Raw genomic sequence first — 27,314 nt, forward strand, 5'->3', positions numbered from 1 at the left:
TTATACAGAAGGGACCAAGAAAGAAAAAGGCAGAAATGCTTTCTTGGCTTTTACTGGACATTTGGATTTGAAGGAGAGAAATTCCCAGAAAATCCAAGAAAAGTTCCTGGCTCTGGGAATTGTTCAGAGTATCAGTCATGGGGAGAATGAATAGAATATTAGGCATATTTAAATGCCCCTGCTTTGATGTATATTGTGAGCACAGAGTAGGGATCCTGGATACACACACACACACACACACACACACACACACACATATATATATATATATACTTTTTGCTTTCTGTTTCCAACTTAGAGTTCAGCACAAATTAATGCGCCTACCTTGTTGACTCAAATTCCACATTTAAGGAGATGGTTCAGCTGATAGAGACCTTGCATAGACATGAAGATTCAAATTTGATACCCAGATCCCTGTAAAGAAAGCAAGGCTTGGAGATGCATGCTCAAAAAAGAGTAAAGAAAACCATCCCTAGAATATGGTATGCAAAGGAGTTCAGTTGTTCACAGAATAGCAACAGAGTAAGCTAATGACTTCAGGGTCATTGCCATCAAATCTATGCTGAGTGAAAAATAATATGCTAATAGGTACATGCTAAATATAAAAATGCATAGGAATATATATGCATATATATAAACAATATTAAAATATTTTTCTATTAGAACTAAGATCACTGTCAGTAATAATATCAGAAAAATTGTGGGATAGTTATAAAGTGAATTAATATTATTTTTTCGATACTGTAAGGGAGTAGCTGATAGAAGCAATTGTGGTGTCAGCTTTGCTACCTTGAAACAACTTAGAGTCATTTGGGAAGAGATTCTCCATGAGGGATGGTATCCATGGGGGTTGGCTGTGGACATGTCTTTGGGGATTGTTTTAAGTTGAGTTAACTGTGTGGGACGACGCAGTCCCCTGTGGCTGGTACCATGCTGAGGGAGGGGTCTCTGAACCGAACAAGACTGGAGAAATCAAGCTGAACACAAGAAAGCAAGCAAGTAAGCGTGGATGCACTTCCTTCTCTCCGCTCTTGATTGTGAAGGCGCTATGACTAGCTGTTTAAAGTTCCTGCCTTGACTTAAACGCTAGGATGTCTGTAAGCTGGAACTGTCCACCGAAATAAACCTCCTCTCTCTTAAGATGCTTTTAGTCAGGGTATATTATCATAGCAACAGAACTGGAAATAGAACAGCTACTTGTGAAGAAAAGAATTCTGTTAGCTCGCAGTTACAGAGGTTCAGTGTCCAAAACATACAGTGCAGGCTCGGTGGCGAGACTGCTGTAAGCAAAGCAAGGCTGTTCCGATGAGAAATGACTGTTGTTTACAGCTCTTAGATTTTAGGGGGATGTGAGTCAGGCAGCATATAACTGCTTCTCTTTGCCTTGTCTAAAGAATTCACCAAGCCCTGTATTCATGCATGCAATAAGTGTTATATACTAAACTTCTGACACCCATTTTAACACACAGATGCTGTAATTATTAACCAAATTCCTGTTTATTTGAAAGTCGCAGCCTGAGTCATGACATGCTGAATCACAGTGCATAGTTGGACTGTGGTATGCTGGTGAACCCAGATGAACTGAGGCCTGGAGAAAAGGGTGCAAGATGAGGGGACGTGGTTTCCTTCCTTAGTTCTACCACCCTCAGTCGCCGTGAAGATCCAGTTTCCTCTGCTCGGAAAAAGAAAGAATTGTACCGTAGGCAAGGGTAGTTGAGAGAATCCAAGGGGATATATCGTGGTGTGAAGTCTCTGGAAACTAAACTGTCAAAATCCCTCCAGAGATGATGAGGAGAACATTGTTTAACTCTCCCCCTTCATCTCTGCAGAGATGACACTTGTTTGGTCTTTGTTTTCATTTTTTTTCTCCTAGAGTATGAGAGTATGTTTAGTGTGAAGGCTTTTGTCTTAGGGATCAAATCAGATGTACATTTGGAGTTGGGTATTGGTTTTAGTTCACCCTCTGGGTAGCTTCAGTGCAAACCATAGGTCACCACGATGGCCAACAGATCTTATCTCTAGCTCATTTCTTCCCTGTACAAGGTACAAGATACAACAGGTATGCTGTGCTCTCAGACTTTCTTTACCCATTTAAAAAATTAAAAATAAACTCCTGCTCTAAGTGTCTTTTAAAGGGCATATAATGGTAAAATATACATACATGTGTGATACATGTTGGCTCCGTAAAAATGTGCACATTTCCCAGGTGGTGGCCCTCACAGGAGGCAAAGGTAAGAAGATCTTGAGTTTGTGGACAAACTGAGATACATGGGAGAAAAAAAAAACCCAAATCAAAAATGTTTGAATTATGGCAGCCTGTTTCTCTTTAGGCATCTCTCATGTTGGTACAAAATGTTGAAATCTTTCAGGCTTAAGGAGAGTGTCCTAAGTGTTTGAGAAGCACCACTAGCTAAATAGGATTTTTTAGATTAGGGAGGAAGTACATGGCAAGCATGAGGACCTGCACTCAGTTCCCCAAACACTGATATTAAAGCTGGGCTCTGTAGTGCATGTCTGTAACTGCAGGGCTGGGTGGGGTGTGGGCAGAGACAAGAGGATCCCGGAAGCTCACTGGCCAAACTGATGATCTGCAGTTTTAGTGAGGGATCCTGTCTCAAAAAAAAAAAAAAAAAAAAAAATGGAGGAAGACAGCAAAAGTTGAGCTCTGGCCTCCACATGCATCTGCACACCTAGATGCATACATGAATACAGATGTTTATTCCAATGCAGCTCAGTTTAGACCTTAAGATGCAATTAGAACTCCTGGGGCATTGAGACACGCCCCTCCCCAAACAAAAACCACAACAATAAAAACCCCACAACAATACCTGGGTCAAGTCCAGCTCCAGACTAACTACAACAGCTCTCCAGGGTTGGGTAGTGGAAGGAGAGCAATTGTAGAGAGTAGCCTCCTTTCCTGTTTTCCAGCAGGCCAGAGTCCACTCAGAAGACAGATAAAAGCACTCTCTGCTGATTGGTTATTTCGTACCAGAGGCCCATGTGGAAATGTGCCAGCTAGCTTTATAAAAGCCCTGGACTGCCAGCTCACACCAAAGAAGAGAAGGCTACCATGGATCCTGTCTTGGTCCTGGTGCTCAGTCTGTCCTGTCTACTTCTTTTTTCACTGTGGAGAGGGAGAGGGAGAGGGAAACTCCCTCCTGGCCCCACTCCTCTCCCACTTTTTGGAAATATCTTTCAGATAGATGTGAAGGACATCAGCAAATCCTTAACAAATGTAAGTATCCTTGCTCCATAGTGGCTGGGAAGCAATAATTAATCTCTGGAGGCAGATGGTTAAGCTATGTTATAAGGCAAAAGTGCCCTGTAGACTATCATATTTGGTTTGTCATTGTCAGAAATGATTACACTAGATGATGTATTTGTCCAGGATAGAAAGTATTACTTTGTAAGATAAAATCCATATGGCAGAGAACAGCTACTTTTTCATTGTTTCATGGTCCTTAGCTAAGACTTTTTGCACAAGATAAAAGGTAATGGAATTGCTTTGAGAGTTTGCTGGAGAAGTCATCCATGCATACATTGCGTATTATCTTTAGGTTAGCCAAAATAATTAAATTTCTTCAAAGAAACAAGTTATGTCTGATAGCAAGGAAATCTGAACCAACATTAAACATATGTGAAGGAATAGAACTAGTCATGTCCAGCGCGGCATCCGTGTTTCTGGAATCTGGGGGAAGCTGCTACCTGACCTTTGAATGAGCAGCATGGAAGAGATTGTCCTGTGGGATGCTGCACCGCTGTCCCTGCTTGCTGTCTGTCCTTAGTCGGTAGTATCAGGATAGCAAACTGCCTGGCATCACACTCACGTAGCGCCATTTTTAAAACGGGAGGTTTCCAGTGTCCATCAGAGGGCATCTGAGCCAGACCCAGTGAGGAAAGCTCAGCAGGATCCAGAAGCAGAGTCCTTCGTAGCTGAGCATTTGCTTCAGTGTGGACACTGGGGACACGCTCGTTGCATAAGTATCAGAGAGCTGCTGAGAAGGGCCCAAATCTGAGTCTTGAATTTTTACCCCTGGGATACTAACATGGATCTGTGATTCTTTCAGCTTCCGCCTCCTTATCTGTAAATCCACAGATAATTTTATTCCAAAGTGTGTCGCGGTTCTGGCAGTTGGCGCATGAATTTGCCTGGAAGTCTTCTGGTAAACTAGACACATGCTGCGTGGGAGCACTGCAGCAAACAGCTTTTTATGTCTGGAATCTAGCTAAATTGGAGTTGTGGTTGGCAGACTGCAAACGTGGACAGTAAGAGGTCAATGTCAGCCTAGATGCTTCTTCTGCAAAGTATGTTTTCTTTCTCATTTCCAGTTCTCCAAAGTCTATGGCCCAGTGTTCACTCTGTATTTTGGTCCAAAGCCTACTGTGGTGGTACATGGATATGAAGCAGTAAAGGAAGCCCTGGATGACCTCGGAGAGGAATTTTCTGGAAGGGGTAGCTTTCCAATTGTTGAAAGAACGAATAACGGTCTTGGTAAGTGTAATGTGTACATATGTGCATGTTTGTGCACACATACATATGTTGAGCAGGAATCATAAGGATGAGATAGGAAAAGCTCCTTAGGCAGGGAGCCAAGTGGCAGTCAAAGGCGGGTTCCTCCTTCTTGTCTCCTTTCTAGTTTCCATTTCCTGTTCCGGTAGGGGTCATTTTCAGCAATGGAACAAAATGGAAGGAGCTCCGGCGTTTTTCACTTATGACCCTGAGGAATTTTGGGATGGGGAAGAGGAGCATTGAAGATCGAATTCAAGAGGAGGCATGCTGTCTTGTGGAAGAGTTAAGAAAAACAAACGGTGGGTACCTGCTTGCTTGGCTTTCCCTTACATATCCTTTTCAACCCTGCAACAGTAGCCAGCTACTGCGGACAGTGGTTGTTAGCTCTCACGCTGGTGCCCAAGGACAGACCTTTGCTTATCTGTCCTCAAGTTTGCACACACTGACTGCATCAGTGTGGACATACTCAGGGAATCCCATTCTGCCCCAGCTTGTTTTCAAAGCTGAACCCCATGAAGATAGAAAGTTTCAAGTCTCGTGAAAGATTCATATGGTGTAATATTTTCCTATAGTGTAATTGTGACGTTTTAAATTTAGATTATTTCCTTGGAGAATATTTGTCAGGTATACATGGCATGAATGAGCCCATCACATTTTCATGGAATATGAGAAAGTGACATGTTTTGTCGTTGAGGCGGTCTATATCTGTTTGGTCAGTTTTAGTGACACAGTGATATAGATCTAGTTAAGACGCATGTCTGCAACTTCTACCAATAGAAGTAGAATCTTTGTTTTTTTTATAAATCGTTATATTTTTATCTTCTTCTGCGTAGGCAGTTTTGAGTGCTGCTTTTACCAGTTTTGTTTACTCTGTAAACAAAGGGCTATTTAAAAACTATTAGCTGGTTACTTGATGTTAATAACTATTTGCTATGCTAGTTCATATCTCTTGAGTAAATATGTACTATGATGAATTCTTCTTCTATATAACAGGTATGAAATTATTTATTTAACTGTATTTCAACTACCGTTAGCTTTAGCCTACAGTCCTCTAATTTTAAGTTAGTTTTCATTCTACTTTTTGTTGTTTGCTTATTAACTATGTTTTAATTTTTTTATATTTTACAGTTTTTGACTCACAGATGCCTTCTGGTTCTAGGGAGGGGCATCTCTTCCCAGGCTTGGCTATTTCCTAGACATAGAAAGCATGCCTTTGATTTTTTTTAAACCATCTTATTTTCCCAAATGTTTCCTTTGCCAAATTCGCAAATACCAGCTCTGTGTTTTTTGTGTCCCAGGTCACCCCACAGCAAGGCGTGGATTCTCTAAGAGCATCCTTCTAGTTCAGATGCCACTGAGGTTACTCTATCAATGAAGCTCACTCAGCGTTTTCACCCTGCTTCATGCCTTCCTCCTGTGAAGGCCTCTTGTGGTTTCCTGACTTCTCTATGCCCCTGTCTGCAGGCCAGCCCTGATGCTGTCCTTTGACCCTGTTTGCCTCCTCTTGGACTCTGTAACTACCAGTTTTTCCTATGAATCTCATCTGATTTGTTGCCCTCAACATATCTGCAGAAAAAGGGTGCATCTTAAACCGATGGAGTTTTGGGTTGAAACTTCTATGATAATTATTTAACCTGCTAGTTCTACTCTTGAAATTTTGTTTCCCAGCTTGGATTCCAAGTTACCCCAAATTTTAATTATCGTTCCTAAATGTAATGACAGATTTGAAATCCTGTTAGATTTTATTTGAGGCTTATTTATTTTCAGTTTTATTTTATGTGTATGGGCATCTTGCCTGCACTCATGTCTGTGTACTGTAAGCACCCATGCTTGCTTACTGAGCCAAGGTCACTTAATATGGCCATGAGGAATTAAATCAGGTGGCTTGGAGTTGTCCACAGCACAACTGAGGCTGTGACAGTTTTATTTTATTTATTTTATTATTATCAGACTTTTTATATCTTTATCAGAAACAGAATATGATGGCAATTGCCAGGATCAACACAGTTGTAGTTGCCAGGATACAGTGACATTTGGAAGCGATACAGGCTATACAAGATTAATGTTTAAGACCAATTATCTTTTCAAGGGTCCATAAATACTAAGGAAACATTCAGAGAAACACAAAGAGGCCTGGATGCTTCACTGCCTGAGGTTGTGCATCAGTCTCTTAGGACCTGGAATGTACATTGTGCCCCAGAAGCCATGAGCTCTAACCTGATAAACCTCTCCAGACAGCTAGGCCAAGCCCAACTCCATGGCTCTTTGCAGTGTGCCATGCCTTTGGCGGTCAGGAGAACATTGGATCCCCTGAAAGTAGAGTTGCATATGGTTGTGAACCACAAGCCTCCAGCGTTCTCTTAATAGCTGAGCCATCTCTCCAGCACCAGAAATTAGATTTTTCAGTCTGAAATACACACACAGAAATCTTTGTCTGTTTTTCAAGTCTCACTCTGCAGCCCTGTCTGTCCTAAAACTCACTCTGTAGACCAGGCTGGCCTCAAACTCACAGAGCTCTGCCTGCCTCTGCCTCCAGAATGCTGGGATCAAAGGTGTGTGCCACTACACCTGACAGAAACGTTAAATTAATAATTTATATTTAAATTATTCCTTATCTTCCAAGACAAAATAAGTATCTTCTTTCTTTCTTTGTTCCTTCCTCCCTTTCTTTCTTCTTTCCTTCCCTTCTTTCAATAAAAAATCTAAATATCTTGGTGTCTTACCTGCAAAGGAGTCTGATCTCAGATATGTCAACTAAAGTTTAAATTTCCTCTCATTCCTTTACATACTTTTATTCATTACATACATTTATTTCACTTTATTATATCTATGGTGTGAATTTGAGGACTCTGATGTGTGAAACTTACTGGCCATTCAATTAAAAATAATTTTTGAAACAGCATCTCACTCTTTCACCCGGTTTGTCCTCAAGCTTGCCACTCTCTCCTTCTGAGGGGCTGGGGCGCCAGCTTTCTACACAGCTCTGGCTGAGTCGCCACCATTTTATTTAAAGATGCCATTGAAAATTTAACAGTCCTTCTGCTTTTATTTCCTATGATCAAGTTGACTTAAATGATAGTCAAATTAAAAAAAAATACACTTTGTTGATGGCCATCTAGGCAATAATCCAGGATTCCAGTAGAGGGTAAACTTTAAATAAGTTAAACTTATATATCTGGTGACTAGAGACACTATTTCCAAAAACAAAATTCTACATATTTTCTTTTTCAACATTGAAATGGAGAAATTACAGGACTCTATTTATTAATGTAAACTCTGTGTTTGTTCCATTGAGATTTGCATTTAAAATGACTTTTTAATTTCACTTTTATTTTAGGCAAATAAATCTCTAAGAATTGGTGTTTGTTTTTGTTAGCTTTTTTTTCATATGGGTATTTTTGCTCTTTTAAATTTGTTTTGATGAAATTATGCATTCTTTGTAATCTTTTTCTTCTTGGTCATTTTGCTGGCTATTCTGGACACAACTCACGGGGTGTAAAATGTTTCCCAATTGCTATTTTCTTTCTTAATTGTGTAGAAACTTTAAAAAGAGATGAGGCTCTACACTGAAAACTTCCGTTTTTATGTGTTCTTAAAAGCAGTCATGTATTTTCTTAGAACTTAACTTAGAATATATACCGAAAGAGTGATGTTTATGCAGGGAGCAGACTCTAAAAATTCAGCTAATGATTATTAAGCAAGCTAGGATATAAAAAAAATGATGTGCTATTTGGAAGTGTGTGGAAGTTGCTGCCAATATGGTATTTCTGTTGCAATACTTCCTTAGAGATTCTAAAATTATTGGGTTTTTTTTTAGCCCCCAAATGAAGACTTTTGCATATATGCTTTAATGGTATTTTAAATGTTTCTAATGCTTTAGGCTCACTCTGTGATCCCACGTTCATCCTAAGCTGTGCTCCTGCCAATGTGATCTGCTCAGTTATTTTTCACAATCGTTTTGATTACAAAGACAAGAATTTTCTCAACTTGATGGAGAAATTCAATGAAAACTTTAAAATTTTGAACTCCCCATGGATGCAGGTGAGACAAAGATATTGCTTCACAATAATTCATTTACGTTTAATTCTCTAACAGATAAAAATTTTTATTTTAGTGCAATGTGCTTATTTTCCAGACATTTACGTCAAAGCTTGGTATAAAGAACTTTGTTGAAAAGTAGAATCAGTTTCTCTTACCCTTCTACTTTCCTTCTCTCTCTCCCTCCCTCCCTCTTTCCCTCCCTCCCTCTCTTTCTCCTTCTCAATTACACAGGAAGGAGTAGGTGAAATGAAGAGAGAGGCTGAAGATAGATCTTAGTGTGGGGTGCTTGTGTAGTTTACACAAGGCCTTGGGATTGATCCCCAACACAATAACAAAAGGAAGCCACATACTAGTTTCAAGGTCCCATTTTCAAGGCCATTTTCAAACCAAGAAGACAGGTGGGGCAAGGGCAGACACAATATAACAAAGCCTTTCTACCTTTAATATATATATATATATACATATACCTATATATGGATGCTGTGCTTGTGTACCCTTCTGTGTACCACACGCTTGCCTGGTGCCCAAGGAGGCCAGAAGAGGGCATCAGATCTCCTCAAACTGGTATTACAGACAGTTATGAGATGCCATGTGGGTGCTAAGAATCCCACCTAGGTCCTCTGACGAGTAGTAGTGTTCTTTAACTTTGATTATTTTCCAGAGTTGACTTTCTTTCTTCCTTCCTTCCTTCCTTCCTTCCTTCCTTCCTTCCTTCCTTTCTTTCTTTCTTTCTTTCTTTCCTGCTTTCTTTCTTGCCTTCTTTCTTTCTTTCTTTCTTTCTTCCTTCCTTCCTTCCTTTCTCTTTCCTTCCTTCCTTCCTTCCTTCCTTCCTTCCTTCCTTCCTTCCTTCCTTTCTTTTCTTCCTTCCTTCTTTCTTTCTTTCCTTCCTTTTTTCTTCTTTCTTTCCTTTTTTTCTTTCCTTCTTTCTATCTTTCCTTCCTTTCTTTCTCTCTCTTTCTTTCTTTCTTTCTCCCTCCCTCGCTCCCTCTTCCTTCCTTCCTTCCTTCCTTCCTTCCTTCCTTCCTTTCTTTCTTTCTTTCTTTCTTTCTTTCTCTCTCTTTCTTTCTCCCTCCCTCGCTCCCTTTTTTCTTCTCTCCCTCTCTTTCTTTCTCTCTCTTTCCTTTCTTAAAAAATTTCATAGCAGAATTAACTGCCTGCACATGAAATGAGTGTTTCCACACCATAGTCCTGTCCAGATCTTGACATGGTGGCATGGAATGCTGAAAACAAAACAAAACCAAGCAAGCAAGCAACCAACAAAATGAGCCATGCCCAGATCTTCAGTTTTTAGACCACATGGCAATATTTAAACATAGTCTAAACCCACTCATTAGGGTTTTTCTCACTGACTCACTTTTCCAAGGGATGTTTTGGTGACAGCCTGGAAACATGTTCAAGCTCTCAGAGGACATCCAGGTTTATATTGAAGAGACTCTGTCACTCACAGGCTTGTCTGTCAGTCAAGTCAGAGACATTATCATCACTATATAAGCCTGAACTTTCTACTCTGAGAATACCAAGGATGTGTGCTTAGGAACACCCATGGGAACATTGACTGGGCTTTAGAAGGTGCCACGGAATCCCACTCTGCTGGGCTGGCATGTCCTGAACACTGCCTAGAAGATAACCGTGTGGTTGTATGGAAATTCTTTGACGGCCCTTGTGTATAAATATTTATCCATAAAATGCTGAGTTGGGTTTCATGATATTTTTTAAAAGTACATTTCCCTATTTGTTCATATAAAATAGACTTTTTTTTTGTTCTCCTCTTCTGTAAAATAGACTTTTTAGGAAAAATTTTACTATGGTATCACTGGTGGAGTTTCTTAATTTGAGTTTCTAATATTATTTATTTTTAATTTAATTTTTTTTGAGAATTTCTTTTCAAGTTTCTACAGCTTACTTCCTTTTATCCAACATAGATTCTTTTCTCATACAACATAATTTTATTATGCTTTCCCTTCCCTCTCCTCCCCACAGTTACTCCACAGCTCCTTTCCCATCTAGATCTACTCCCATCCTGTTTCTCATTAGAAAGGAACAGGCTTCTAAGAGATAACAACAAAATATAACAAAATAAAATACAGTAAGATAAAATGAATACTGTCTTATTAAGGTTTGACAAACCAAGCCAACAGAAAAATAAAAGAGCTCAAAGAGAGGGCACAAACATTAGAGACTCATTAGTTTACATGTTCAGGAGCCCCATAAAAGTACTAAACAGAAAGCTATATGCAGAGGACCTGGTGCAGATCTGTGTAGGCCCTGTAATTGGTGCTCCAGTCTATGAATTCATATGGTTTTTGCTCATTTGTTTTAGAGGGCCTTCTTCTCCTAGTGTCTCCCATCCCCTCTGTTTTCTCAACTCCTTATGCCTTCTCTTCTACAGGGTTCCCTGAGCTCAATGTCTGAATGTGGGTCTCTGTATTTGGTTCCATGTGCTACAGGATGAAGTCTTATTTTTGAGAATTTCATACAGAGTATTATGTTGACATCATTTGCCACCTTTTTTCTCACATCTAACATCTGATAAAATTATTGACTTCTTTAGTTATTATTGTTATATATAGTTCATATATATGTATATGTAGTTCATATGTATAGTTCATATATATATATGAACAAACTGCTGAGTACCTGTAGTGTTGTTCATGTGTTTAGGACTGACCTGTTGAAATCAGATAACTTATCAGGGGCTCATCCCTGAAGAATGTTTCTCCTCCTCTTAGCAGCCATTGGTTGCCTCTAGCTCTAAATCTAGAGTCAGTTGTTCTCTGCATTTTGACCAGTTGTGGATTTCTGTTATAGTATCCATCTGTTTCAAAACAAAGTTTCTTTGATGAGGGGTGAGAGCTGCACCTAGCTGTGATTATAGGGTAAGAATTTATTACGTAGTTAGGAATTGTACTGATTTAGGAAAGTAGCAGGAGCAGCAGCAGGTTCTAGGGTCTGTAACCTCACCAGCCATTGTTACTTGGCTAGGTTTACAGTACAACTCGTGAATTCCTCCAATTGGGCAGAAGTTAAGTATTAGTAGACAGCTATTCGTTACTCCCAAGATATAAGTGCCGCTTTTGAATCATCAGGGACATCTTGCTGTTCTGATTGTTGTGGTTGTAGGTTTTGTAGCAGCGTAAAGACTTACAGTTGCTTTTCTTTCTTGGCAACTTGTGTCTCACCTCTGAGAACAGTGAAGAGCTATTCCTCAGTGAAGAGATTTCCAGGTTGATTTCACCTGGATTCTTCTAAGTCCTGTGTGTCTGACGCGTGTGTTGTTTTCAGCAGTAGGGCCTTAGCTTCAAGTTCTGGGAGGCAATCAAAGGCAATGGTAATAGTCTATACTGTTTTAAGAGTTTCTTAGATTTCCACAGCTACCAAACTTGAAGGGAGATTTTTGCATGCCTATCACTGGAGTTTTTGAAAGGTAGTCTACGGTTCTTGAGGGGAACATTTTCATTGCAAGTGATACAACTTCATTTACTATATATGTATATTAAACTTCAAATATATACCTCTGTTTGTATGTGTGCACATATATGTGTGTATACACACAACTATATATTATATATGTATTTATTTTTATTTTTTATTCACTTTACATCCTGATTGTAGCTCCATCTGTCTTCACCTCTCAGTACCACTCTCCTTCCCCCTTCTCTATTCCTCAGAAAAGGAGAGTCCTCCTTCCAGTCCACCCCAACTCATCAAGTTTCATTAGGATTGAGTGTGTCCTCTTCTCCTGTGGCCTGGCAAGGCGGTCTCAAAAGGGGAAAATGATCAAAAAGCTGGCAAGAGAGTCTCTATCAGATGAGGTCCCCACTTCCTTTACTAGAAGACTCGCATAAAGCCTAAGCTGCCCATCAGCTACGTCTTTGTAGGGGTCTTAGGTCCAGTTCATGCATGGTCCTTGGTAGATTTTTCAGTCTCAGAAAACCCCTTTGGGCTCTGATTAGTTGGCTCTGTTGTTTTTCTTGTAGAGCTCCAGGTCCTTTCCTCCCACTTTTCCACCAAACTCCTTACACATTACCCAATGTTTGGCTGTGAATCTCAGCATCTGTTTTGAGATGCTGTTAGGTAGAACCTCTCAGAGGACAACTCTGATAGGCCTCTGTCTGCAAGCTTAGGACAGTATCATTCATAGTGTCAGAGGTTGGTACTCTCCCAAATGGTGAGAGAGTATTGGTTGCGTCAGGCATTGTTTGGACATTTCCTCAATCTCTACTCTACCTGCTCTATATTTATCCTTGCTCAACTTGTTGGGGGGGTAAATTTTGAGTTGAAGTTTTTGTGGGTGGGTTGGTGTTCCCCTCCTTCTACTAGACTTGTCTAGCTAGAGGATGTCCTCTTTAGTTTCTATGGCCTCTGCTACTAGGTGTCTCTGCTTGGGTGGCCCTCTTTTCCTCCCAGGAGCCTACCCTGACTTTAGTCTGTAGCTTGTCACCAAGATACCCCCACCCTCAATTTCTCTTTTCTCTATGGGCCTTTTGCCCTTTTGCCCCTGCTCTCCCCAGTTCTGATCTCTACACTCCTATCTCTTTGCACCCTTCTCTTTCCTTGTGCTCTTTCTTCAACCACTACCTCTGTCTATAATATTTACCCTTCTGAGTGAGATTTATGCATCCTCCCTTGGATCCTCCTTGTTACTTATTTTCTTTGGTTCTGTGCTTTGTAGTATGTTTATCCTGATTATATGGCTAAAATCCACTTATAAGTGAGTATATACCATGTGTGTCTTTCTGGGTCTGTGTTATCTCACTCAAGATGGTCTTTTCTAGATCCATCCATTTGCCTGCAAATTTTATGATTTCTTTGTTTTTAATAGCTGGGTAGTATTCCATTATGTAAATGTGCCACAGTTTCTTTATCTATTCTTTGGTTGAAGGACATCTAGGATGTTTCCAGATTCTAAACTCATTCTATGAAGCCACAGTCACCCTAATACCTAAACCACACAAATACTCAACAAAGAAAGAGAATTTCAGACCAATTTCACTCATGACCACTGATGCAAAAATACTCAATAAAATACTTGCAAATTGAATCAAAGAACACATCAATTATATCATCCACCCTTATCAAGTAGGCTTCATTCCAGTGATACAGGGATAATTCAACATACGAAAATCCATCAATGTAATCCACCATATAAACAAACTCAAAGAAAAACACAGGATCATCTCATTAGATGCAGAAAAAGCCTTTGGCAAATCCCAACACCCCTTCATGATGAGAGTCTTGGAGAGATCAGGGATACAAAGCCCTACTTAAACATAATAAAGGCTATCTACATCAAGCCGATAGCCAACATCAGATTAAATGGAGAGAAACTCAAAGCAATTCCACTAAAATCAAGACAAATCTGCTCACTCTCTCCCTATCTCTTCAATATAGTACTTGAAGATCTAGCTAGAGCAATAAGACAACTTATAGAGACCAAGGGATTCAAATTGGAAGGGAAGAAGTCAAAGTTCCACTGTTTACAGATGATACGATAGTATACGTAAGTGACCCCAAAAATTTCACCAGAGAACTCCTACAGCTGATAATCACCTTCAGCAAAGTGGCTGGATACAAGATTAATTTTAAAATATCAGTAGCTCTGCTGTATACAAAGAATAAATGGGCTGAGAAAGTAATTAGGGAAACTACACCCTTCACAATAGCCACAAATAATATAAAGTACTTTGGTGTATCTCTAACCAAGCAAGTGAAAAACATGTATGACAAGAACTTCAAGTTGCTGAAGAAATTGAAGAAGACATCTGAAGATGGAAAGCAGTCCCACGCTCCTGGATTGATAGGATTAACATAGTAAAAGTAGCCATCTTACCAAAAGCAATCTATAGATTCAGTACAATCCTCATCAAAATACCAACACAGTATTTTATAGACTTTGACAAAACAGTTATATGTATTTTAAGTAAGCATACAATAATGTTTCCCTATGGCCCTTTTGATTATATTTAGAGTTATTTATTCCTCTTCTCACCACCTCTTGTATTACTCCCCTCCCTCCCCCAGTTAAACTTCCCCTCTCTATTTTCCACTTCTCCCATTTCCTCCTTCATGATCTTTGCATCTTTCCCGGGAATAAAGTCAGGATTCCATTCTAGAGGATGAGTACTAGCAGGAGTGGGCTTTGTGTTCTTTAGCACAAACTTTCTTGATCTCTGTCCTCATCAGTAACATGTGACTCAGAGAAATTCATAAAATTTCAAAGGTTAAAACATTTAAATCAGCACATGAATTGATGGACTTCATTAATGTTTCATGTACATGTGTGTGTGATTATACTTTGTTCTTATTTATTTCCCTCCCTCACTACCCCTGCCACCCCCCTTTCCCACCTTCCTGGCTCTCTTTATCTCCCTAAGTAATTCTATCTTCTGATTTTCTGCCATATGAATTCTCCCCAATTTTTTTTCTGCCTTTTCTTCTGCTTCTGCTAATCTTCCTTCCTTCCCACTGTTTCCTTTCTACTTTCATTACTTATACGTGGATCTCCAGTTCCATGCATTTTCCTGAAAATGTCATGATTTCGTGATTTATGGCTGAGAGAGCATTCCTTTGTGTGTGTGTGTATACACACATCTTTTGACGGATATTTAAGCTGGTTCTGTTTCTTATCTATTGTGAATAGTTCAGCAACAGACATTAGGAAACCCAAGACAGCATTCTATGGTTAGATGCTGGTACAGAGTGTGGTTAAACTGTCTGTGTACAGCGGTGCAGTTATTGCACAGACAGGAGTCAGGACACCCTAGTTCCGACTAGTCACCTCTCAAGAAGAGGAAGTCTCTGGAAGGTGAGAGAGCCAGCTTAGACGGTAGATGGTATGGCTGAGTGAAGCCAGCAGAGGCCCCTGTTGTGCAAAGAAGGGAAGCTAATAAAGTAAAGAAGGCTCTTGTGGACTTTGCTGTATGTTCAGTATCAGTTCAATATAAGCACAAATTGAGCGAAAGATAACAGTCCGTAGGATAATCTGACCTTTGACCCCCAGCATACTCTGTCTCCAAGCTTCAAGAATTTAGAAAGAAGTACTTCAGTATATCCTCCTCCTTTTTTCATTGCCTGTGCTACTCCCTGTTTTTTTAAGAAATAATTTTGCTTTATTATATATATATATATATATATATATATATATATATATATATATTTTGAGACATGGTTTCTCTGTGTAGCCTTGGCTTTCCTGGGACTAGCTCTGTAGACTAGGCTGTTCGTGAACTGACAGAGAACATCCAGTCACTGAGTGCTGGAATTAAATGTGTGCATCACTGCTTGGCACTTTATCATGTTTTAATTATTTGTCTTTGTATGTGGATGTGTGTGTAGTACATGCACATACGTGCATGTATGCATGCATGTGGAGTCAGAGGACAAGCTTTCTTAGGAGCTCTCTACCTTGTTTTCGAGGAAGAGTTTCTTTGGCGGGTAGCTCACCTACAGGGTAGCCCACCTGGCCATTGAGCCCTGAGGATCTGCCTGTCTTGGCCTCTGAAACTCTGGGATTACAAACACGGGCCCCTGCAGCTGGCTTCTTCACATGAGTTCTGAGGACTGAACTTAGAGCCTCAGTTTATGCAGCAAATGTTTACTGATTGAGCTCTCTTTTCATCAACCTGTACTGATAATTTTTTGTTTATTTTCTGCTATATTTTTTCTTTCTTCTTTTTTTTTTTGTTTATTTTTCAAGACAGGGTTTCTCTGTGTAGCCTTGGCTATCCTGGAACTCACTCTGTCGATCAGGCTGGCCTGGAACTCACATAGATCCCCCGGGAGTTCTGGGATTAAAGGCATGTACCACCGCCTTCTGGCTATCTGCTATAATTTTCAAAAGACTGCTTTTAAAAGCAGTTTAGGTCAACAGCAAAATCCAGTGGAAGATACTGAAGTATTCCTACAGCTTCTACTGAGTTTCCCGACTTTTGATTGTTTTCTGTTCTCAGTTCCCAAAGGTAGTGGAGGTTATTTTTCTTTTATTATTATTATTTTGAGAATTTAATATCATAGATGAGTACTGCATTTACATAATTTCCGCCACACTCTCCCTCTCCAGCTCTTCCCCTGCCACCTCACTTTGTCTTAATTTTATGACCTCTTCTTCTTTATTGTTTAAACATATGCACATATGTATTGCATATATAAATAAATGCATGCTTTGCTCATATGTTTAAGGATGACCCCTTGGGACTGGATGACCTAGAAGGGGTCTCATCTCTGAACAAGACTGACACTCCCTCTTTTGGCAGCTGTTAATTGCCTATAGTTCTTCACCTAGGCATTGTGAGATTTCTTACATCCATTTTGGTCAGCCGGGGCTGTCATTGTGCAGGTCTTGTTTAGATGACCATATTGTAAAGATTTCATGTGTGTAAGTCTGTATTATATAGCCAAGACAGTACTTCACATATAACCTGGCATAATCGTAGAAACCAGGAAATTAAAAGGATAGCTCAGTTTTTAATTATTTTCTTAAAGATTTATTAATTTATTTTACATATATGAGTGCTCTATCTACATGGACACCTGCATGCCAGAAAAGGGCATCAGATTCCAGTATAGATGGTTGTGAGCCACCTTGTGGTTGCTGGAAATTAAACTCAGGACCTCTGGAAGAGCAGACAGTGCTCTTTTATTTATTTATTTATTTATTTTACCTTTTATTAATTACACTTTATTCACTTTGTATCCCCCCATAAACCCCTTCCTCCTCCCCTCCTAATGCCACCTTTCCTCCCCCTTCTTCATGTATGCCCCTCCCCAAGTCCACTGAGAGGGGAGGTCCTCCTCTCTTTCCTTCGGATCCTAGTCTATCAGATCTCATCAGGAGTGACTGCATTGTCATCTTCTGTGGCCTGGTAAGGCTGCTCCCCTCTCAGGGGAAGGTGATCAAAGAACAGGCCAATCAGTTGATGTCAGAGGCAGTCCCTCTTCCCATTACGATGTAACCCACTTGGACACTGAACTGCCATGGGCTACATCTGTGCAGGGGTTCTAGGTTATCTCAATGCATGGTACTTGGTTGGAGTATGAGTCTGGAAAGACCCCTGTGTTCAATTTTTTTAGTTCTGTTGCTCTCCTTGTGGAGCTCCTGTCCTCTCCAGATCTTACTATTTCCCCCTTCTTTCAGAGTACAAGATTCCATGTACTCTGCCCAACAGTTGGCTATAAGTCTCAGCATCTGCTTTGATAGTCTGCAGGGCAGAGCCTTTCAGAGGCCCTCTGTGGCAGCTTCCTAACCTGTTTCCTGTTTTCGTCTTCTTCTGATGTCCATCCTCTTTGTCTTTCGGAATGGGGATTAAGCATTTTAGTCAGAGTCCTCCCTCTTCATTAGTTTCTTTAGGTGTGCAGATTTTAGTAGGTTTATCCTATATGATATGTCTATATGAGTGAGTATATACCGTGTACAGACAGTGCTCTTAACCACTGAGCTATCATCTCTCCAGCCACAACCTCAGTTTTAAATAGCTGTATATGTTTCAAGAGCATCCCTGGGAAGTGTCCTTCTAGATCTATCTGCCAGAGGAGTTTATTCTCATGCAGTTTCACAGCTGAATTTGACCACTTTGTGGACAGATCACCTTGGATTATCTTTGTCAATGTAGAGGATTTTTTTTTCTATATTTAGTCAAATGTTCTTGGTCAAATGAGGACCATCTTTTACTCACTCTCCTTTTTAACCATTGCTTGGCATATGCTGAATACAACTTCAATACATGTTTATATTTGATGCTTTTTTTTTTTCTTTTTGAGATTGTACTCACTGTGCTACTTGAGTTATTCTCCAGCTCATAGGCTCTGGTGACTCACTTACATAGGCCTCCTGAGGAACTGGATTACAAATGTGAGTGACCACATTAAGCCTAACAAACATATATTTTTAAATCTTTAAGGTCTGCAATGCTCTCCCTGCCTTCATCGATTATCTCCCAGGGAGCCATAAAAAAGTAATTAAAAATTATATTGAAATAAAAAGCTATATTTTGGGGCGAGTGAGAGAGCACCAAGACACACTTGACATGGACAATCCTCGGGACTTCATTGACTGTTTCTTGATCAAAATGGAACAGGTAAATGTTATTTGTTGACGTGCATTTTGCGTTTCATCAATCATTTCCTCAATTAGAAATAATTGAGGAAAATTTAACTTTCAGGCAGGAAACACTTGGTAAGTACTTTAGATTCCTATTGTGGGCATAAATTAGACAAGCTTCATTTACGACTTAAGAGTCTCATGCTCTACCGACTGAGCTACCTGGGCACATCATTTAAGATTTAAAATTGAAAGTTTTCTAAAGATTTAGTTTATGTGTATGAATGCTCTGACTGCATTATACCTGCCTGCCAGAAGAGGGCATCAGACGCTAGTATAGATGGTTACAAGCCACCATATGGTTGCTGTGAATTGAACTGAGGACCTCTGGAAGAGCAGACAGTGCTCTTAACCACTGAGCCATCTCTCCAAGCCTAAAATTGAATTTTTAAGCAATCTACATACATGAACATCATTTAATAAAGTTATATGAGGAAAGGGAATATACTCTTCAGGTGAGTTAGACATATAAACAACATAGGAAATACAAAATATCAAACATTAAAGTAATAAGTGGACCCGATCATATAGGAGAGTGACATACGAGCTTCACCTGTCAGACTTCCCTGATGACTTGGGTTTGTTACTAATATTTTAGTGTTTGCAGTGAGGGATCAGGGGTGAGAATTTAAGGAGTGTACAACGAAGTAATGAAAGTCTCAGATGTGTGTGGTGACACAGAGGAGACTAAGAATCTTAGCTGAGTATAACCAGAAATGATTCTGGACAGACAGTCAGGTCAAAGTGTCTTTGAGGTATTCTGCAAACTTAGGTGTTGGCATGGAGGGATTTGCCGGATATTTGTTTAAAATAAAACAAGAGTGCAATGCTCCTGCTACCCAGGGGAAGTCACAGAGATCGGTATGAGATGAGAATGGAAGCCAATTTAAAGGTCTTTCTCTTCTTTGGACTGTCTTAATGGTAGTCTACATTATGGAAAAATAAGTTTTGAAGTAATGTCATTAATCTTGGTTTATTCTCAGAGCTTGCATTTTTATTTATTTATTTATTTTGTGTTCATGGGTGTTTTGCACACCAGAGGAGGCATCATATCCCATGGGACTACAGTTATAGATGGTTATGAGCTACTATATGGGTGCTGGGAATTGAACTCAGGACCTCTGGAAGAGCAGCCAATGCTCTTAACCACTGAGCCATCTCTCCAGCCCCACCATCTCTAATGCTACTCTATCTCATGTTTTAAAAACCTACCAACTTACTCATAGGTACCTTGGTTGTTCCCAATGGGTAGCACTGGAACTAACAGGTAAACAGGCATCTCTTTCACTTATTAATTTCAATTAATTTTTGGATGTGTAATGAAGAGTGAAATGGCTGAGTCATGTTCATTTCATTTTTACTCTTTTGAGGAACCACCTTATTATTTGCCTAGTTGACTGTAATAGTTTACATTAGAAGAGCAGTGCAGTGTCCGTTGGTCTGCACCCTCACCTGCATTTCTCACTCTTTAAAACGCTCTCCTCGGTGACTCACACCTTTAGAGGTGCTCGCGTGATTGTATAAAGCAGCCACTCCCCTCTGTAGCTTAGAGAACCACACCTACGTTTGTTTCCCTCTCACCCAGAATCACTGAATTAAGAGTCCATTTACTGGGAACCTTTGAGGTAGAGTGTTTCAATTATGCCTTGTCCTTCTTTCACTCAGAAAATTTTGTATGTTGGGGGTTTTAAAGAATTTTATGGTAGAGTCTTTGGATTGTCATTATTGGCCCAAAATAACTTCGACCTTTCCTTCTGGTTCGACATGAGTATGAATAATTTTTAGTTGACAAGTGTGCTAGTCTCTAAATCCATTCTGACATCAATATATAAAAATTGATAAATACATATAAATATACTTATATATCACAAATATATTTTTATGTTTATATATAAATGTATCAATAGATAGACGGAGAGTCAGGAGTCTCTTATTCAACTTTTTGTCACACTTTAAAAACTACAAACTCTTCCTGGCTACAGTAGTACATGCCTGTCATTTTCCATGCTTATACTTAGTATGTTAGTATTCATATTGATGTTAAATATTTATTATTACAAAATTATGCTTAGGTATGTATGTTTGTTTGTAGGTTTGAACACATGAGTGCAGGTTACCTGGAGACCAGAGGTGTCAGATCCTTTGGTGCTAGAATTACAAATGGTTGTGAGTTGCCTCATATGGTGCTGGGATCCGAACTTAGGTCCTCTGGAAGTGCAACAAGTACTTTCAACTGCTGAGACATCTCTCCAGACTACATACAGACGTTAAACTACCCCTGTTCCAGGCAGTGTATACCACCTCCATTGCCATAGTGTGCTCTAAGTAAGAAGGAATGAAAAATTTGTAGCAGTGGGCTCTTTTTGTTATGTTATTGGTGTGACATGTTTTGCATGGCTAACATGGTTGTAAGAAAGTCTGGGAAACTGAATTTTGATGCAAGGAGAAAATACGGGCATAGAAGTGAAGACTGAGTCAGTTTATTCACATTCTCTGCCGTGCCGTGCACCTGCTGTCATAGTTTTTACTATGCCTCATGTTCTAAATTTGCTTATCTGTAGACCAGCTTGTATTACGTGGAATTTGCCGAAATTTAATATAATGCTCACTCTGTAATAATGAAATAAAAATTTCTAGGAAAAGCACAATCCACATTCTGAGTTTACTATTGAAGCCCTGATGGCTACTGTCACTGACCTGTTTGTAGCTGGATCAGAAACCACAAGCACTACCCTGAGATACGGACTCTTGCTCTTACTCAAACACGCGGAGGTCACAGGTATGACTCTGACATGTGGGAGGCAAAGTTAGTCTCTCTCTCTAGCTCTCTCTCTCTCTCTTTTTGAGACAGGATTTCTCTGTGTAGCCTTGGCTGTCCTGGACTCACTTTGTAGACCAGGTTGGCCTTGAACTCACAGATCTGTCTGCCTCTGCCTCCTCAAGTGCTGGGATAACAGGCGTGCGCCACTGCACCTGGCTGGAAAGTTAGTCTTCTTCGGGTGGTTCTGAAAGAAGTTTTAGTATTGATGTTTTTGTGTCACGAGATGTCATTTGTATACATATGGTGAGATAAAAATGAGACCAATTTTGTGAGAAGTATAGTTACTGTGAGCAGCAGCAAAACACCAGGGCTCTGAAGTCAACAAAAAAAGAATCTAGGTTCTCCCTCTTTCTCTCTCTGTATACATGCATATATGTGTGAGTCTGAATATTTTGTGTGAAGTGGTCATATGAGTGCAATTCATTTCTATTGTAAAACTGTTCAGAAATAGCATAATCAAATAATAGGAATTTTATTTACAAATGTGAACAGTAACTACAGACAAAACTTCTACAGAGTTTTAAAGTGAATGCCTTTGGGGAATGTAAGGATGAAAAAGGATACTAAGTTTCACATATGCACAAATTTGCATACATACAGATATTTAGTATTTAATTTTAAAAAATATTTATTATTTATTTTATGTGTATGGGTGTTTTGCCTACATGTATGTCTGTGAACCATGTGCATGCCTGTTGCCCACAAGGACCAGAAGAAGGCATCAAACCTCCTGGGACTGGAGTTACAGGCATTTGTGAGCCCTCTGTGGGTGCTGGGAATTAAATCTGGATCCTTTGGAAGAGCAACCAATGCTCGTAACCACTGAGATATCCTTTCAGCTCCACGATTCAATTTTAAAGCATCAGTATTATTTAGATGTGAAATTATTTCTTGGTTTGTGTCTTTTTCCACTAAGATAGTAATGATTAGAATTCACGTTTACATATTGAAACATTTCATCATTTCTGTGTGTTGATTATTCTGTACAATAATGTTCCTATTTGCACAGATTCATCTTAATGCCTAAGTTGTGGGAGAATTTTGTGTATTATAACACAACAGTTCTCAAATTCTAAATGTGTGTGTGTGGCCTGATACCTTTATCACATTTCATAAAGACTTGAATTGCTATGACAAATCCATTTTTCAATTGTGTCTTATCAGCTAAAGTTCAGGAAGAGATTGATCGTGTGATTGGCAGGCACAGGAGTCCCTGCATGCAGGACAGAACCCGCATGCCCTACACAGATGCAATGGTGCATGAGATTCAGAGATACATTAACCTCATCCCTAACAATGTGCCCCATGCAGCTACCTGCAATGTTAGATTCAGAAATTATGTAATCCCAAAGGTAAGCTTATTCCTCTGACCCTGCGCTTCAGTTACCTTGTAGTTTCTGAATTCAAAATATGGTTCTAATCTTCTACCAACACAAGTGAGAGGAGCTGACTTAACCCTTTTACTATTATACAATGACTTTCTTTGTCTCCTTTTTCTGATTTTGGCTTTAAGTATATTTTATCTAATTATATGCTACTTCTGCTTTATTTGGATTCCACTGCCTGTACCATCTTATTGCATCTCTTTCAATTTGTATACATACCTATAAATGAAATAAGCTAACAATATGGTTTTTTTTGAACATTAAGCTTTGTGTGTTGTGTGTGTGTGTTTTTTTTTTTAATTTGAAAATTTCATCTATTTATAGTTAGGTAATCATTTAAAAGCAGTGCTTTCCAAGTGTCGTTTCTGGTGTAATTATAGCCCCTTTATTTCTTCTTTTTCTTTTTAAATCCTCTTTTGAGGCAATGTGTATTACTCAAAAAGTGTGTTTTGATTCCTCGCTTATTTTATGTGTGTGAGTTTACTGTAAGTTTTTGCCTTGTATAAGAAAACATTTTGATTTCATCAAGCCCTATGTTGAAACAACTTAACATGCTGATAAAGTTTCAAAAAAAGTTAAACAAACAACAACAAAAAAAGGAAAAAAATATCCCAATAAAAACTCTGTATTTATACTTTATTCTTTCCTATGTTTTTGAGATTTTAAATCAGTGTCTCACTCTTTTGCGGTTCCCAGTGTTGTGAGTTTAAATGATTCCCCTATTTCTGCCTCTCAGTGCTAGGCTATAGGCATGTGCCACCATACTCCTGTATGTTTTGAAAACCTATCTCTTCTGCTTTCCTTTTTTTTCTTTGTAGTGCTGGGGATTGAACCCAGGGCCTTGTGCATGCTAGACAAGTGTTATTCCACTGAGCGATGTTGACTTTGATGTCATATCTTCCATGTTCTTATAGTGCCTAAATTTGAACATATTTACACAGTTATTATTTTTTTACTTGTTTTTGTTATTCATATTAAAGATATGAATGGTTTGTGTTTTATTCTTTTACAGTGTTAGAACCTTTTGAATTGTTCTGTGATTTATTGTTACCTGTGAGTTCTATACATTCTCATTTTTTGTTGTTGTTGTTGTGAACTGACACCTCTTTCACTTTGAAGGACTTCCTTAAGATTTATTTAGGTCTATTGGAGATATAGTCTCTTTTTTTTTTTTTCCCTGAAGCCTTTATTGACCCTTTCTTCATTTTTTTAGGGCTAACGTCAATGGATATAGTGTTCTTTTTGTATTATTTCATGAATGAAAATTTCTAAGGTAACGTTGAAAAGCAGCCATGACAGCATCCCTGTTTCTTTCTTTATTAATTTTTTTTTTGAGATAGAATTTTTCTGTGTAGTCTAGGCTGTCCTGGACTTGCTTTACAGGCTGGCCTGGAACTCACAGAGATCCACCTGCCTCTGTCTCCCCAAATGCTGGGATTACAGGACTGTTCCACCATCCTTGGGTTGTTATTAATTTTAAGATTACATTTATTTGTTGAGTGTGTGTCTGTGTGTGTCTGTGAAGGTCAGAGGGCCACTTAGAAGAGTCAGTTCTCTCTTGCCACCGTCTGGGATCTGGGGTTCAGACTCAGGTTACAGGCTTGCAGGCAAGCGCCTTTCTCTGCTGAGCCATGGTGCCAGCCCTTCCACTCATTGAATTCTTTATCACATACCTATCTGTTATCTTCAGGGCACAGACTTAGTAACATCACTGACTTCCGTGCTACATGATGACAAAGAATTTCCCAATCCAGAAATATTTGACCCTGCCCATTTTCTGGATGAGAATGGAAACTTTAAGAAGAGCAACTACTTCATGCCTTTCTCAACAGGTAAATAAAATTTCTTTCTATTTGTACTTAAGGTACAAGGTAACCTTTTTTGGACTCTGTGTTGTCTAGGCTGACCCTGGACTCCCGTGTTCTTTCTTGTACCAGTTGTCTGAGTGTCTGGCACTCCAGACATGTGCCTGATTCCATAAGATCCAATTTTGAGGTAAAACAGATTGTCCACCATGTGCTCAGGAACAAGGCATGTTTGCCTTTTGTGCCTCCTCAGGAGCAATGTTTCTAAAGGCCATGCATGCCCTTCGGCTGTGACATCATCAATGTTGTCCGCACTAGAGCTTTGAGAGTATTTTTTTTTTAATTGAGGAAGCTAGAATATAGGCCAACTGAATTGTGCTCTGCATACACCTCTAACCTTCCTCAATATTCCTCCTGGAAGTGAATTTCATTTAGACTTTCTTTAGCTAGATGAGAAAGGTATTTCTACCCATTCCCTGATAGCTCTAGGAACCCAAGGGCCTTAGAGGATATCACAGAGAATTAGGCATTGATGAGGCTTACTGCTGAGTTAGGGAAGCTGGTGAGTCAACAGGGCCCTGTAATTCGGTTGGATTAGTGCTGATGAAAGAGAAGCCTGGGCTTCTGGGAGGTCAAAAGGGAAGTTGCTCACATCCTGCTCTTTCATAACCACAGGATTGTTCTAACAGGTCAGGGGAAAGTTGGCTGATTCATAAGGAGCAAGGAAGCAGAAAAGAGGAGGAGGCAGGAAACTGTACTGTGGAATCGAAGCAAGGGAGGGGACATTTTCTGTAGATGCCAGAGAGCAGAACTTGATCAGAATGCAGGCTGGGAAAAATCTTGGGCATGTGAAATGACACTCCATAGTGATTGCAGAGACCCTAAAGTTTTCTTATGATCTTCCTTGGGTGTGCAATCTCACTGCCCATTGTGTGTTGAGTCTCTGGACACAGTCACATTCATGTTTGCCTTGTGGTTTTTAAAGCTTTGATGTGTGTCTGCATTGTATATTTTCATATGCTGAGCCCTTCCACAGAGGGAACTCATCATATTTGGGCAGGGAGGCAAAAGATGACACAGCATATTGTTTGAGGGTTCATGCTGCTGTGGAAGCCTGGAAGTCTGGGTTTCCCACCTGAGGAGAGATCACAAAGGATCCAAAGAAATGGCACAGATTGTGGCCCTTGAAGGAAATACCAGAGCAGCACTTTTTAGACAAATGCTGATGGCTGAAGCTTTCTTTATGGCATTGGAGAATGGGGAAGGGAGCTATGAATGGAGCCAAGAAGGGATAAGCATGGCATTGGGTTGATCAGGCAGGAAAGAAAGTGTGAAGGTCCAGGCCAAGCCATTTGGATCTTGTCTCATAGAGTAGATGCTGGGGATGCATTTAAAGTGAGAGAGTCATAGATGTAGACAGGAAAGCTTGAAGCACTCTGCTTTTAAGAGTATTTTGTGGTTGTTTATTATCCCATAGGTACACATGGAGAATCAGTGTCTGAATGGCCTTAATACTCCTTTCTTGAGGCCCTAGAGCACTGAAATGAATGTATCTCTAAAAGATTGATGTCAACTTGAAAGGCCAAAGCATAGTTATATTGTATGAATTGTTACTAAAGTTGTGATATGGAGCTTATAATAGTTAATGAATGGAGGGTGCTTGCTAAAACCAGGTGTTAAATAGATAGCATTTGTGTCCAGTGTTGTGTGCGTTGCTGTTCAAAAATTCTTCTAACCATTCTGTATTTGACTTAGCCACCATTTAAGAATCAAATACTTGACTGTCTGTCTTTACAACAGTTCAGAACCTACTGTAAGGAGGGAAATCTCTGTGTCGCTTTTGTTTTTCAGGAAAGCGGATGTGTGTGGGAGAGGCCCTGGCCCGCATGGAGCTGTTTTTGCTTCTGACCACCATTGTACAGAATTTTAACCTGAAATCTGTGCTTGATACAAAGGATATTGACATTACCCCAGTGTCTAATACTTTCGGCTGTGTGCCACCTTCATACCAGCTATATTTTGTTCCTCGTTAAAGAGGAACAGGCTGGCTATGCTGGCGTCTGTGACTTTTCTCAGGGTCACGGTCCACCTCCCCTCCCCTGTTAGGGATACCTCTCTCATTTCTCCTCTCACATCTCCTCATTTTCCCACAACCCAGGGAGCAGCCATCTTTTCCTTAGGAAGATTTTCCCTGAGTTATCATGGAAATTCATCCATTGCCCCCTTCAGTCTCTAACACTTGTATTGGTCATGGCCTGTACTAACACGTGTCCTGAGTTATCAATGTGTGATGAGTATAATACAGAAGAGTTCAACTGAGAGCCATCTCTGCTCTGCTTGATTCAAGATAAAAGGAGTTATTAACTGAAGGGTCATTGCTCAGGCTTCTTTGTGCATAAAACATATAAAGAATGACAAAAGTTACTATCATAAATGGGGTATCACCTTTCACCTATTAGGATGGAGATTACGGAATTAAAATGAAACAGAAAAAAATGAATTGGTAATAATAAATAGCAACTGGAATTCTTTGTTTTGACAACTTTTTCAAAACCTTGGTAGCTGTTGTTGCATAGGCTTATTTTTTGGCCTTCTATTCTCATTTTCTGGTCTACATGTCTGTTTTGGTGGCAATATTACATTATTTTTGTAACAA

General features: G+C 39.6%; 1 protein-coding gene across 1 annotated transcript; it reads left to right on the forward strand.

The window, feature by feature from the left end:
- The first annotated feature begins 1,659 nt into the window (after window positions 1-1,659).
- On the forward strand, window positions 1,660-27,314 carry LOC110540049 (cytochrome P450 2C55). The gene is made up of 9 exons (XM_021626868.2): window positions 1,660-3,235; window positions 4,330-4,492; window positions 4,660-4,809; window positions 8,391-8,551; window positions 18,448-18,624; window positions 21,285-21,426; window positions 22,633-22,820; window positions 24,544-24,685; window positions 26,510-27,314. Exons 1-9 carry the CDS (start codon window positions 3,071-3,073, stop codon window positions 26,689-26,691), a joined length of 1,470 nt encoding a protein of 489 aa, XP_021482543.1. The 5' UTR covers window positions 1,660-3,070; the 3' UTR covers window positions 26,692-27,314.

Source organism: Meriones unguiculatus, chromosome 1 (genome assembly GCF_030254825.1).
Source record: "Meriones unguiculatus strain TT.TT164.6M chromosome 1, Bangor_MerUng_6.1, whole genome shotgun sequence".
In the NCBI taxonomy this organism is placed as follows: Eukaryota; Metazoa; Chordata; class Mammalia; order Rodentia; family Muridae; genus Meriones; species Meriones unguiculatus.

Excerpts from the sequence above, each read along its gene's own strand:
- LOC110540049 (XM_021626868.2), top strand. The coding sequence starts at position 3,071 with ATGGATCCTGTCTTGGTCCTGGTGCTCAGTCTGTCCTGTCTACTTCTT. Across the intron at positions 3,236-4,329 it reads TCAGCAAATCCTTAACAAAT|TTCTCCAAAGTCTATGGCCC; the intron begins GTAAGTATCCTT and ends TCTCATTTCCAG. Across the intron at positions 22,821-24,543 it reads GAAATTATGTAATCCCAAAG|GGCACAGACTTAGTAACATC; the intron begins GTAAGCTTATTC and ends TGTTATCTTCAG.